Here is a 14103-nt window from a genome sequence, read left to right as displayed (position 1 = left end):
AGAGATGCAGGTGAATATTCTGTGCTTGTCCTTTTGGATCTCTCTGCAGCTTTTGACACGGTGGATCATGGAGTCTTAATTGAGAGACTAAGGACTTGGGTGGGCATTTCTGGGTCTGCTCTGGACTGGCTTTTGTCTTATCTTTCACACAGGACTTTCACTGTTGCTTCTGGTAAATTTATGGCCTCCTCTGCCATGCTATCCTGTGGTGTGCCTCAGGGTTCTGTTCTGGGACCTATATTGTTTGCGCTATATTTGCTCCCACTTGGTCATGTCTTGAGTAGTTTTAAAGATGTCTCCTACCACTGTTATGCGGATGACATCCAGCTGTACATCTCATTCACTCCTCAAACGGTCTCTAGGGTATCTGCTCTTCAGAACTGTGTTGAGGTTATTGGTGACTGGATGGTGGCCAACTATTTGTCCTTAAATATAGCAAAGACTGAGGTCCTTGTTTGTGCCCACTGTGGTTGGGAATCTTGGTTCTCTGGCCCCTTTTGTTCGCTCAGCAGTGAGGAACTTGGGTGTTACGTTCGATCACTCCCTCAATTTTGACGCGTTTGTTACCCGCCTGGCACAGTCTTGTTTTTTCCATTTGCGCAATATTGCCCGTCTGCGCAGCATTGTGTCTCGGGCGGAGATGGAGATGATCATTCATGCATTTGTGTCATCACGTTTGGATTACTGTAACTCTCTATTTTTTAGCCTTAGCAAGTCCTCTTTGGACCGCTTACAAACGGTTCAGAATGCGGCTGCGAGGCTGCTGACGAGGTCATCAAAGAGGTCACATATAACCCCAATCCTCTCCTCCTTGCACTGGCTCCCCATCCATTTCAGACTCCAATTTAAAATTCTAGTACTGACTTTTAGAGCTCTGCATGGTCAAATGCCATCTTATATCACCGAGCTATTACATCCATATGTGACAAGTAGGTCTCTCAGGTCTTCGGACCTGGGCCTATTGGTTGTGCCTAGGACAAGACTGAAGACCAGGGGAGACTGTGCTTTCGAGGTGGTGGCACCTAAAATGTGGAATGCATTGCCTTTGGACCTACGCTCCGTGGACTCTGTTGAAACATTTAAAGTGAAGCTAAAGACACTTTTGTATAGGCTGACTTTTACCTAGTTTTTATGGTTTTATGTTTCTGCTGTTTTTAATTTCTCTGTTCTTATGTGAAGCACTTTGTGATTTCTATCTTGAAAGGTGCTATATAAATAAACCTTACTTACTTACTTACATGTAAAAAAAAAAAAAAAAACACGAAACAAACTAATAATAATAATAATAATTAATGTAGGGTCAAAGGTCCTGGAGTACTTTGGATAAAGAGAGTCATTTTGAGTAAATATGTGTAAAGTAGCAGGAGTGATTGAAGGTCAATGAAAAGGTTTGTGGAGGAAAACATGGATTCAAGGAAACTATGAAGAATCAAGGAAACATTTAAACATTTACTGAGAAGTCATTTTTGGCCCTTTTGTGGTGGGGGCGGGGTGCTGGAGGATTATTACAATTAAAGGTCAATGAGATGTTACTTAGGGCAGCACGGTGACTTAGTGGTTAGCACTGTTGCCTGACTGCAAGATGGTCGTGGGATCGATTCCCACCTGTGGCCTTTCTGTGTGCAGTTTGCGTGTTCTCCCCGTGTTTGAGTGGGTTCCCTCCGGGTGCTCCAGCTTCCTCCCACATCCAAAGACATGCTTATGTGGACTGGAAACTTTAAATTGTCTGTAGGTGTGACTGTATTTGTTTGTCTGCATGTGGCCCTGTGACAGACTGGCGTCCTGTCCAGGGTGAACCCAGCCTCACACCCTATGACTGCTGGGATAGGCTCCAGGCACCCCCCACCCCCGTGACCCTTAACCGGAGTAAGTGGTTTAAAATGAGTGAGTGGGTGAGAAAATGACAATTTATGCCATGAGCAGATAGCCGCCTCAAGGATTTAAAAAATAATGATAATTTGTGCTTGCTTTCAGAAAACACTTTGGGCATCATATGCGTGAGTTTTGATAAATAAATACATGAATGAGTCGGACAGACTGGAGCTACACCAGCCAATGCATTTATTGCTTTATTATTATTATTTTTCCTGCAGTGTACCTGCTGCCTAGCAGAGGATTTTGGGAAGGCCCAGACTGCGTGGATTAACGCTCTGATCGGTCGAATCTTCTGGGACTTCCTCAGAGAGAAGCACTGGGCCGACGTGGTCTCCTGCAAGATCCAGAAGAAACTCAGCAAGATCAAAGTGTGAAAATGAGTGTTCTCACTCAGTCTTACATTTTATACATATTCATGATTTATGTCACACTGTTTATGATTTCACAGCTGCCTTATTTTATGAATGAGCTGACTGTGACTGAGATGGATCTGGGCTCCAACATGCCGCAGATCACTGCTACGTCCAGACCAGAAGTCAACCAAAGAGGTGAGCGTGGACTCGGGGTCCTGAGAGCTGACTGACGGCTGCGGTTTGCTGCTGAACATGTGATCACAGCAGGGCAGCCGATCAGCCCGTGTTATGTTCTTGTAATCTCACAGAGCGTTTGAGCCATTATGCCGTGACCCACAACATTCCCACCATATTGGCCCATGTGCACATGAAGCAATCCAACAACTAAACCTCATAATGACTCCAGGAATTTAAGTATGTCAGCGTGCATGTGTGTGTGTGTGTGTGTGTGTGTGTGTGTGCATCAGATGGTAAATCACTGTGGAACATCACTTCATTTATTGACCACACATTGTGCTCAACCGTTTTTTGATATTTGAAAATAAAATTCAGAAATAGCACCATATATATATATATATATATATATATATATATATATAGTAGTGTTCAGAATAATAGTAGTGCTGTGGGACTAAAAAGATTAATCCAGGTTTTGAGTATATTTCTTATTGTTACATGGGAAACAAGGTACCAGTAGATTCAGTAGGTTCTCACAAATCCAACAAGACCAAGCATTCATGATCTGCACACTCTTAAGGCTATGAAATTGGGCTATTAGTAAAAAAAAAAGTAGAAAAGGGGGTGTTCACAATAATAGTAGTGTGGCATTCAGTCAGTGAGTTTGTCAATTTTGTGGAACAAACAGGTGTGAATCAGGTGTCCCCTATTTAAGGATGAAGCCAGCACCTGTTGAACATGCTTTTCTCTTTGAAAGCCTGAGGAAAATGGGACGTTCAAGACATTGTTCAGAAGAACAGCGTAGTTTGATTAAAAAGTTGATTGGAGAGGGGAAAACTTATACGCAGGAGCAAAAAATTATAGGCTGTTCATCTACAATGATCTCCAATGCTTTAAAATGGACCAAAAAAAAAAAAAAACAGAGACGTGGACGAAAATGGAAAACAACCATCAAAATGGATAGAAGAATAACCAGAATGGCAAAGGCTCACCCATTGATCAGCTCCAGGATGATCAAAGACAGTCTGGAGTTACCTGTAAGTGCTGTGACAGTTAGAAGACGCCTGTGTGAAGCTAATTTATTTGCAAGAATCCCTGCAAAGTCCCTCTGTTAAATAAAAGACGTGCAGAAGAGGTTACAATTTGCCAAAGAACACATCAACTGGCCTAAAGAGAAATGGATGAATATTTTGTGGACTGATGAGAGTAAAATTGGTCTTTTTGAGTCCAAGGGCCGCAGACAGTTTGTGAGACGTCTGTTATGTGTCGGACGCAGCTCGGAGAACCGACCAGCGTTTGAAGGACCCAGTATGAAATAAGCAGAGCACGGTACAAAGGCTAACTGAATTTAATACATAACAGTGATACAAAATACAACAAAAGAAAGTGCGGTCTGGCGTGGTGCGCTCCCAGCAGCGCTAACGGTCCAGAGCCAGAAGCTGTTCGGACCCAAGGACCCCGCCGACACCCCCCAGGTGGCCGCAACAAACCGAGTCTGTGAAAGAAGGAACCATTATGTGAGTCCACACTCTACACACAGAGAGAACACTTAAAGGTGTATAAACAGCAAACACTTCCTGGCTTGATTACTAATCAGCTTCCCAACCTGCAGGCATGGAACATCCAGTTCACAAAACTCCACTGCAGTGGAAGCCGATACATGACTAACATACAGCTCAATATAATAAAGGTGTGAGGGACACCACATTTACTGACTGTATAAATGTTAGTCACAAAATCTAACGTACCTCAGGAAGTGTGCTGACGAGCGTGAGACCTCACCCCCTCCTCTTTCACAGACCGTGCATCAAACCCTGGACGTTCTCTGCATCCACTGATGATGAGATGGCTCCCGAGACGACGATCTCACCCGTCTGGTCACAAGGTCGAGTCTCTGGCAAATACACACTGTATACTCCAGTCTTAAATGCCACCATGTTCCAATCCATATAGATGCACCTTAGCTGTGAGTCCTGACGAGCCGCAGGTGATCAGGGTGAGGTCCTGATAACCTCAGCAACACAGCCACTCAGTCCCAAATGCAAACCACCTGGAAGGAGAAACAAAGGACAGAAACAAAAAGGCAGCCAGGCCCCCCCAGCCATATAACAACGTCCCTCAAATTCAAGCCACAGTTCACAGTGAAGACAGTGAAGCATGGTGGTGCAAGCATCATGATATGGGCATGTTTCTCCTACTATGGTGTTGGGCCTATATATCACATACCAGGTATCATGGATCAGTTTGGATATGTCAAAATACTTGAAGAGGTCATGTTGCCTTATGCTGAAGAGGACATGCCCTTGAAATGGGTGTTTCAACAAGACAATGACCCCAAGCACACTAGTAAACCAGCAAAATCTTGGTTCCAAACCAACAAAATTAATGCCTCGCAGCTGTGAAGAAATCATGAAAAACTGTGGTTATACAACGAAATACTAGTTTAGTGATTCACAGGATTGCTAAAAAAGCAGTTTGAACATAATAGTTTTGAGTTTGTAGCGTCAACAGCAGATGCTACTATTATTGTGAACACCCCCTTTTCTACTTTTTTTTTTAACTAATAGCCCAATTTCATAGCCTTAAGAGTGTGCATATCATGAATGCTTGGTCTTGTTGGATTTGTGAGAATCTACTGAATCTACTGGTACCTTGTTTCCCATGTAACAATAAGAAATATACTCAAAACCTGGATTAATCTTTTTAGTCACATAGCACTACTATTATTCTGAACACTACTGTATATAACATCCTTACCAGAAATAGCACACTGACAGGTGTTGAAAAGCTGTTGGAAAAGTTCTTGTGGTTTATTATTTTTCCTTATTATCATGATGGGAGACTGTGGAGTTTTCTTTTAATTATTATATATGCTGAATATATATATATATATATATATATATATATATATATATATATATATATATATATATATATATATATGCTAACTTTACATTTAAATGTGACCAGTTAATGCAGGACAGTTTTTCATGTGAAAAGAAAAAAGACAGTTCTCCTAAGGGAATAAGATAAGAGAAGGCCGCACTCCCCCATTTGAGAAAAATATGTTTGCCTTGGCCAGCCTTGAGTAGACAAGTCTGGAAGCTGTATCGGAGATGTGGGGAGGGTTATGGCTGGTGAAATTGTTGAACCCCCCCTCCCCATGTGATCCAGGCTTAGTACAGCAGATAACTGTAAGAATCCTTCAGATCCAGTTACAAGCACCAAGTTGCTCCAGTTTTGGGAAAACGTGGTGCAAGTTATTGGTTGAACTAATAGGATTAACAAATGAAATAGTTCTGACTGTGTTGAATGTTTGGTCTCCAAGGTAAAGATCAAACAATGTCGACGTCCATTGGATTCTATGACATGTGACATATGTTACCCAGTAACATGATAACTAAGCATGACACATGGTGAAAACTATTCCTTTTTAAAATCCTACTAACTCAACCAATAATTTGTATCAGGTTTTACCATAATTGGAGCAACATTAACTTTTGACCCCTGTACAAACTGAAAGTGACCTTTGTCACCATTCTTGCTGTTTTTACCCCATAACTCCAGAACATTCAGTCACAGATAGTCCAAACTATACCTTTTTGGAATCTTTGTGATCAGACACATAATGTGGTATAGCTTTCAATATGATTGGAAGATTTTTTTTGACCCCTATGCAGTTCTTCAATTGACCCCTACTTGGCCCCCTATTGAAAATTCAAATGGCTAACGTTATTTTTCTAAAATATGTACCAAAAGGTATACACAGTCAAATTTTGGTACTTGTAACCGGATTTGACGGATTCCTCTGCAAATATTGTTATCTGCTGCACTAGCTGAATATATTCTGAGGTTTTGCTTAGGTGCTGCAGTGATGACACTCCCGTGGTAATAAAGACTTCAAATTGAAGCAAAACGTCTGTCTTCCTCTTCCTCCTCCGCGAGTCAGGGCAGTTATTATTATTATATTATTACTATTATTTTTCTGACAAAAGCACAGAATAGGTCTACCGTAGTATCAATATATCAGCGGAAGCTAGAATTATAGTATATATGCCAGCAGTTTTTAGGTGACCACATTGAACTGATAGAAATAAGGGAGAGAAACAAACTGCAGAAAAGCTGTGTAACTTAGCTGTAAAAGTCTTGTGCAAATCCTCTGTGGTGCCCCCTGCAGGCTTGTGGGTAGGGGTGCAGATGGTCTACACTGGCGCCCTGCAGATGACCTTACAAACCAAATTCAATTTGTCCAAGCTGGGGAAGGACAGCAGCCAGGAGGCGGATTATACGACTCACCCTGGCATGCCACAGTTAGTAATACACAAGAATACACCAAATACACACTTAAAAAGACGTACACACTCATACATATGTAAGACTTTTCTGTCCTACTTTTATATTTTATACATTTTTAATAAATTAGTTTTCAAACATTTGTTTAACCTGCGTTTTTATATTTCGTGAAGGCACAAATGTTGAGCGCATCACAGACTGAATCACGCACATTCAATAAATAAAAAAAAAAACATGATGGTGCTGGTTTTGTTTCATGATTATTCAGTAACAGATATGTAAAGGTCACCCATACGTTCACTAAAATGAGTCATTGTTTGTCTCACTGATTAGACTTCCATGCAGTGATCTTGGTGTGTCGTTGCAGCTGCAGACCCGTCCTGACTGTGCTGGCAGACAGCGACGAGGAGTCGTCCAGCGCTGGTTCATCTGATGAAGAAGAGCTGCTTCTGGCTGAGCCTCAGGGGCCCGTCAGGGATAAAGGACCTGTGCCAAGAGCTGAAGGGTATTATGCTATTTAGTTTTACAGCAAGCTAAAACTGCAGTAGGTTTCCAGGTGATTAAAAAGCAAATTCCTAAGGTTTGAAAGAAGTTATAATCTTGTGCGTCACTAAATTGGTAAACTTTGATAAACCAAATCTACCAAAAAAAACCAAAAAAAAAAAAACTGCTTTGTTTTACTTATGCAATATCTTGTTGACCTGCCTACCACATGCTGCATGGTTAATGGATTTGGGGTGGATGATGGAAATTAGGAGCAGGTGGAGTTCTCAGTGACACAGAGAGAGAGAAAGATGTCACAGAGAAATGTAGTAAATCAGATACATAAATCACTATTTTGTAATTATTTAACAGCAGTTACATTCTGTAACTCAAATAAGATGAGCACAAGTCCACACAACCCTGCTGAAAGGATTTTGTATGAATGGATCTGAAGCAGACGCTTCTTCTGTCTCTCTCTCTCAGCATATGTAAAAACATAGAGGTGTCAAATCCAGCTTCAGAAAGTAAAAGTCCAGCCACATATTAGGTAGAAGCAACACATGGGAGGGTTTTACTTTCTGAAGCAGGAGTTGACACCCCTGTAAAAACCTATCATGTAATCATTTAAAAATTATTCTAAATATTATAATCTCATTTGGGCCAAACTTGATAGAATGTGTGTCAGTCAAGGACAAAGCAGTTTGATTTTGAGAAAAAGCAGTGAAAGATCACAGGCCACCGTCAAAATGGAGCTAAACAAAACCCTGTTTAGTACCCGAGGACCATCAGGCCGGTGCTTATCCCTGGTTCTGTAACATGAAGTGAAGGACAGTTTCCCCTGGAAGGGATGTCAGTCTGAAACAGATTACTTCCCCAACGAAAACCGGCATGCAGGCGCTGCAGTACATCATCAGATTTATCATGATTTAATTTTTTTAATGATCCTGTATCTACTCACTCATACTGCATCATACTAATTGTTTTCCTTCTCTTTTCTACAGAACAGCATCTGGCAAAACCAGACGGAAGATTTTGAGATTTGTGGATAAAATTGCCAAATCCAAGTATTTCCAGAAGGCCACAGAGAACGAGTTCATTAAGAAGAAGTTCGAAGAGATGTCCAACACGCCCCTGCTGCTGAGTGTGGAGGTTCAAGAGCTGTCGGGGACTTTGGTCATCAACATTCCTCCGCCCCCTACAGACAGGATATGGTATTAAAGAAAAGGATACAGAAGTGTTAACATGAGATTGTGCAGCTTTAAGATAATAGTGTGTCCAAAAGGCGAGTCTTTAGAATTTAAGAAAGCTTCGTAATAACATCAACAAAGGAGATTAGTTTAGCTGACTAAAACTGTATTTTTACCCCAGAATACACTGTTATGCACTGTATTTTCAAACAGTGGACACTAATGCATGTGCATGAGCCACATTTGAATCAAGGCAAGGACCCCAGCGCAGAGAACCATGACGAAGGATGGTTTGAACAGGTTTTACTGTTAAACAAATAATTACCCGAGCTACAGCAGAAAACGTGGCTGGTACACAATAATCTCTCTCTCTCTCAAAAAAAAAAAAAAAAAAAAAAAAATCAAAAACAAGGAATTCCCATACCACACACTCCAAAGGAGCAGGCAAATGACAGGAATCCAGAATGGCAGCAAGAGTTGACAACATAAGATCATTAACACTATAACCACAGCAAAAAAAAAAAAAAAAAAAACTGCAGGCAAAAACAAAAGTCCAGAGTGATACCAAAAGCCAGCAACGTGGAGTCAATAAACACTGTAACAAAAATGCTAGAGACAAGGCAGAACCTAATACAATATGGCAGGTAGGAGATGTTCTAACAGCATTTTGACCTGGAAGTGCTCAGGCACGTGAGTGCAGAGGTCATCAACCTGGAAGATGAAACTAACACACACACACATCAAAGCACTACTGAAAAACACCACAAAATAACATGCAAAGAAAATGCGAAAAATAACTCAGAAAACAGATCTGGAGCAAAAACGTGACAATCATCTCCCATTCTCAAACCAGCAAAAAATTTACATCAGTTAATTTAGTCTGGATTATTTTTGTGTTTCTTGCACATAAATTGGTCTAACATGTAGATTTGAGACATTTCACGGTTTAATATGAGCTCTGTTGGTGCACAGGTACAGCTTCTGTGTCTCACCCAAGCTGGATCTGTGTGTCCGACCCAAACTAGGGGAGAGGGAGCTGACGTCCTGCCATGTGACTGAATGGATTGAAAAGAAACTGCAGCATGAGTTCCAGGTAAACAAAAAAAAGTGCACCTCTTTTCTTTTTGGTAACATTTGAAGATGATTACATCTCCGTGACAAGGAAGCAACCTCAGTGTTAACAGCTGAGGTTTAACATTTGCACATGAGATTCTGTCATGTAGGATTTCTATATTATATGTCCCACATGTTTTGGAGACAGGATCCTATCTTACACCTGCTGCAAAGCCGTGCACGGCGCAAGGTCTCGGATTTGTGGTGAAAGGTGGAAAAACGTTTTGGTCCCAGCAGCACCGTTTTTTTTACTCAAGCATAATTCGGTGCACATATAAAGAGTCTTTAGCTCCTCCTCTAGATACCCTCAGGAGGCATCATGTCCACCGTGTGGCACAGAATGTAGTTTTTGTTGTTGTTTTTGCTTTTCTTCTTCCAGAAAGTGTTTGTTCTGCCAAACATGGATGACATTTACATTCCCCTGATGCACTCTGGGATGGATATACCTCAAACATTGCAGAGTCCGTCCTCTCAGTCCCAGTGGTCCCACAGCTCCTTCACAGAGTCCGTAGAGAAGAGCCCACCTGAGATCTGTGGAACAGAATCTGACTAGTGCCTCACTGCTGCTGTTCCATGTCAGCGTAACAATCAGTTTGGAGACGGAGTTCTGAATGAATCTTTTACAAAAACTCTAATATGCAGCAGACGTAACACCACGATGATGATGATGATGATGATGATGATGATGATGAAGCACCACAAGTGAAACTTCTCACAAATGTTCGACAGATTCCAGTGAGCTTATGGGTTTTCTGTGCTGCTGTCATTTTGATTATTAAACTCATTGTTCTGATAATGAGCTGGTATTAAAAACAAGTTGTTGTTTTTTTGTTTACACATTTGCCGATTATTCACAGTAAATACGATCATCACACAACATGCACAGTTCATTCGTTCACTTTGTGCTGCTTGTCCGGGTGTGGGCCTCGATGCACATACAAAAACAAACAAACAAAAGAGTTTGGAAACACCAGAATTTTCCATTATTTCTACCACTGTCACATTTTAAAGTAACCACAAAGTCTTCACAAGTAAAAATAAAGTATTTAAGCAAAACCACCTTGTGGTTTATGAAATGAAAAAAGTTTGTTCATACAGATTAAATCTGTGCAAAGATTCTTATAAATACATTATCTCCATATCTAATTCTATAGAAAGTGCTGTATTTTCCAAAGTATAAATCCCACCTGTTAAGAAAGGCCTCTTAAAGAGGAAAAGCCCACATGTAATTCACACTGGAGAATAAATCATAACTTTTTTCAGTATTATCAGCTCATTAATTTGGGATTTTTGTGCATTAGTGCTTTTGACGTGCACACAGGTGGACTACATTCTGTGTAGGAGATGCGAGCTAAAGAAACTGGAGACTGTAAGGTGGTGGCAGGAGAGAGTGTAACTAGACAGCATAGGATGGTTGTTTGTAGGACGACTTTAGAGGTGAAGAAGAAGAAGAGGGTCAGAGCTCAACAAAGGATCAGATGGTGGAAGCTGAAAGACGAAGACTGTTTTTTTCATTTTTTTTCATTTTCAATTCAGTGAGCAGGTGAGAGAAGCACTGGATGGAGGAGAAGCAATTTTGGACGGTTGGAAAAGTTCTGCAGATGTGGTGAGGGAGACAACTAGGAAGGCACTGGGTGTGACATATGGACAGCTGAAGGAAGACAAGGAGACTTGGTGGTGGAATGAAGAGGTCCAGGAAAGCATGAGGAGAAAGAGGTTGGTGAAAAAGTTTTGGAATAGTCGGAGAGATGAAGAAAGTAGACAGGAGTACCAGGAGACTTGGTGGTGGAATGAAGATGTCCAGAAACCCTATTAACTCAACCAATAATTTGCATCACCTTTGAACAAAATTGGAGCAACTCGAATTTTTGACCCCTGTGCAAACTGAAACTGAACTTTGTCACCATTCTTGTTATTTTTACCCCATAACTCTATAAAATTCAGTCATAGATAGTCCAAACTATACCTTTTTGGAATCTTTACAATCAGACAAATAATGTGGTATAATTTTCAATATGACTGGAGCATTTTTATTTTTTGACCCCTATGTAATTCTTCAATTGACCCCTACGTGGCTGCCTATTGAAAATTCAAGTAACCCATTGGTTTTTTCAAAAGAGTAATATCTAAGGTGTACTTTTACCAAATTTGGTGCTTGTATCAATATTTGAAGGATTCCTCTGTAAATATTCTGTTATCTGCTGCACTACAAGGAGATACGGTGTAAGGGGAAAAGAGTAGTGGCAAAAGCTAAGGAAAAGGCATATTGTGAGCTGTACAAGAAGTTGAACAGTAAGGAAAGAGAAAAGAACTTGTACCGACTGGACAGACAAAGGGAAAGAGCTGGAAAGGAAGTGAGCTGGTTAGGGTTGTAAAAGATGCAGATGGTAATGTGCTGACAAGTGAGGAGAGTGTGTTGAGAAGGTGGAGGGAATATTTTGAGGAGCTGATGAATGAAGAAAATGAGAGAGAATAGGCTAGATGATGTGGAGAGAGTGAATCAGGAAGTACAAGAGATTAGTAAGGATTAAATGAGGGTAGCTATGAAGAGGATGAAGAGTGGAAAGGGAGTTGGTCCAGATGACATTCCAGTGGAGAGATGGAAATGTCTTGGACTGATGTCAGTGGAGTTTCTAACCAGATTGTTTAATAAAATCTTGGAAAGTGAGATGACGCCTGAGGAGTAAAGATGACGTGTGCTGGTTCCTATTTTTAAGAACAAGGGTGATAATGCAGCGTTGCAGTAACTACAGAGGTGTAAAGCTGATCAGCCACAGCATGAAGGCATGGAAAAGAGTAGCAGAAGGTAGGCTTTGAAAACAGGTGAAGATCTGTGAGCAGCAATATAGTTTCATGCTGAGAAAGAGCACTACAGATGCAATATTTGCTCTGAGAATACTGATGGAGAAGCAACGTTTCGGGCAACCTGCCCTTTGTCAGATGAAGGGCAGGTCTCACCTTGGTTCAGTGAGACATCGGCATCAATTTGAGCAGCTAACGCTCAGCCTCCGCTCGTGTGTCATACATCACACTGACAAAGTGAGGAACCTTGGGGTAATTTTCGATCCTTTGTTGTCCTTTGGCCTCCACATTAGAAATATTACTAGGACTGCTTTCTTCTACCTGCGAAATATAGCGAAGATTCGTCCCATCCTGTCTATGGCTGATGCTGAGACCCTGGTTTACCACAGTCTAGCATTAGGGGTCTCCAATTGGTTCAAAATGCTGCAGCCAGACGTTTGACATGAAGCAGAAAGTTTGACCACATTACACCCATTTTGGCATCTCTTCACTGGCTTCCTGTCCCAGTGAGATCAGATTTTAAGGTTCTGCTACTAACCTATAAATTTATTCATGGACTGGCACCTCCCTACCTAGCTAACCTAATTAAACCTTACGTACCGGCCCGGGCTTTATGTTCTCAGGGTGCAGGACTACTTTGTGTCCCTAAGATGAATAAGAAGTCTGCAGGTCACTGCGCTTTCTCTTATCGTGCCCCTGTTCTGTGGAATGATCTCCCTGCATCAATAAAACAGTCAGATTCTGTGGAGACTTTCAAGTCCAGACTTAAGACGCACTTATTTTCCCTTTCATATGGCTAGCATACTGGTACAGTTTTGTTTTACGCTTTTTACTCTTTTAATTCATGTTATTAGTAATTGGAGCGGGCTGCGGCCTCAACTTTACCTAAATTCTGGGTCTTTTAGTGAAGTTTAGGGCTAGTGGCCGGCAATCACCTTAGTATTTTTCTGTTTTTCTTGTTGTTTAATGCTGGCAAATTATACAGTATTTCTTGTCTTTCTGATGCCTGATTCTGTTTTTTCTCTCTGTTTAAGGTGCAGCTCCATCCAGAGATGGGAGTTGTATTCGTGTTGGCGATCCTCCTGTCCTGTGTGCCAATAGCATTTCTTGTATATTCGTCCATGAATTGTTCTGTGAATTGTTCTGTAATTTATGTTTGTATCATGGCCCAAGCAGAGGGTCACCCCTTTGAGTCTGGTCTGCTTGAGGTTTCTTCCTCAGAAGGAGTTTTTCCTTACCACTGTTGCTCTGGGGGTTGGTAAGGTTAGACCTTACCTGTGTGAAGCGCCTTGAGGCAACTCTGTTGTGATTTGGCGCTATATAAATGAAAATAAATTGAAAATGAATTGAAATTGAAACCCTCCGGAGCAGAAGGTGGCGGTAATGCACTATTGAAGTGGATGGCAGCAGTCGTAAACCAAGAAGACAATAATCTGAATAAGAGAGATAGTCTGTGTTTTCGAGAGAGAAAATTAAGAATTCATGCATTACTTGTTATTAAAGAGATTCATGTGGTTGTTTGTTTTGATTCCCTGGCCTGTATGTCTTTTAATGCACTGATCATGAATAGTGTTACTACTTGTTTGTTTCAGTTTAAAGACAGTTTCATGTGACAACTCGCTGCTCTGTGACACAGAGAGACACAAACTCGATGAGCTGTGTCCAAGGGCGCAATTTAGAACTAGAAATTGGGGGGGATAAAGTGCAAGACCCGCAGGGTTGAAGCCCATAGGCCACTTTGGGCCCCCAGAAGCCAACGGTTTCTAGATAATCTCAGATGCATTCTGAGCATCCAGAACAGTAATTTTAATGTTTTGAGA

General features: G+C 41.2%; 1 protein-coding gene and 1 long non-coding RNA gene across 2 annotated transcripts in view; both read left to right on the top strand.

Annotated features, from left to right (window-relative positions):
- Nucleotides 1-10060, top strand: part of tex2l (testis expressed 2, like) — a 34754-nt gene extending 24694 nt beyond the window's left edge. Inside the window, exons 5-11 of the mRNA XM_034194015.1 lie at nucleotides 2094-2243; nucleotides 2324-2423; nucleotides 6583-6715; nucleotides 7066-7205; nucleotides 8185-8392; nucleotides 9341-9461; nucleotides 9861-10060. Coding sequence (XP_034049906.1) covers nucleotides 2094-2243; nucleotides 2324-2423; nucleotides 6583-6715; nucleotides 7066-7205; nucleotides 8185-8392; nucleotides 9341-9461; nucleotides 9861-10034 — 1026 coding nt within the window. The 3' untranslated portion in view covers nucleotides 10035-10060. The remainder of the gene's footprint in view (nucleotides 1-2093; nucleotides 2244-2323; nucleotides 2424-6582; nucleotides 6716-7065; nucleotides 7206-8184; nucleotides 8393-9340; nucleotides 9462-9860) is intronic.
- Nucleotides 10061-11225: 1165 nt separating this feature from the next.
- Nucleotides 11226-11935, top strand: LOC117531021. The gene is made up of 2 exons (XR_004566501.1): nucleotides 11226-11263; nucleotides 11718-11935. It is a non-coding gene; the product is annotated as an uncharacterized LOC117531021 (long non-coding RNA).
- The last annotated feature ends 2168 nt before the right edge of the window (nucleotides 11936-14103 follow it).

Source organism: Thalassophryne amazonica, chromosome 18 (genome assembly GCF_902500255.1).
Source record: "Thalassophryne amazonica chromosome 18, fThaAma1.1, whole genome shotgun sequence".
In the NCBI taxonomy this organism is placed as follows: Eukaryota; Metazoa; Chordata; class Actinopteri; order Batrachoidiformes; family Batrachoididae; genus Thalassophryne; species Thalassophryne amazonica.
Note: the sequence above shows the minus strand (reverse complement) of the source record. Positions and strands in the feature narration are given on the sequence as shown.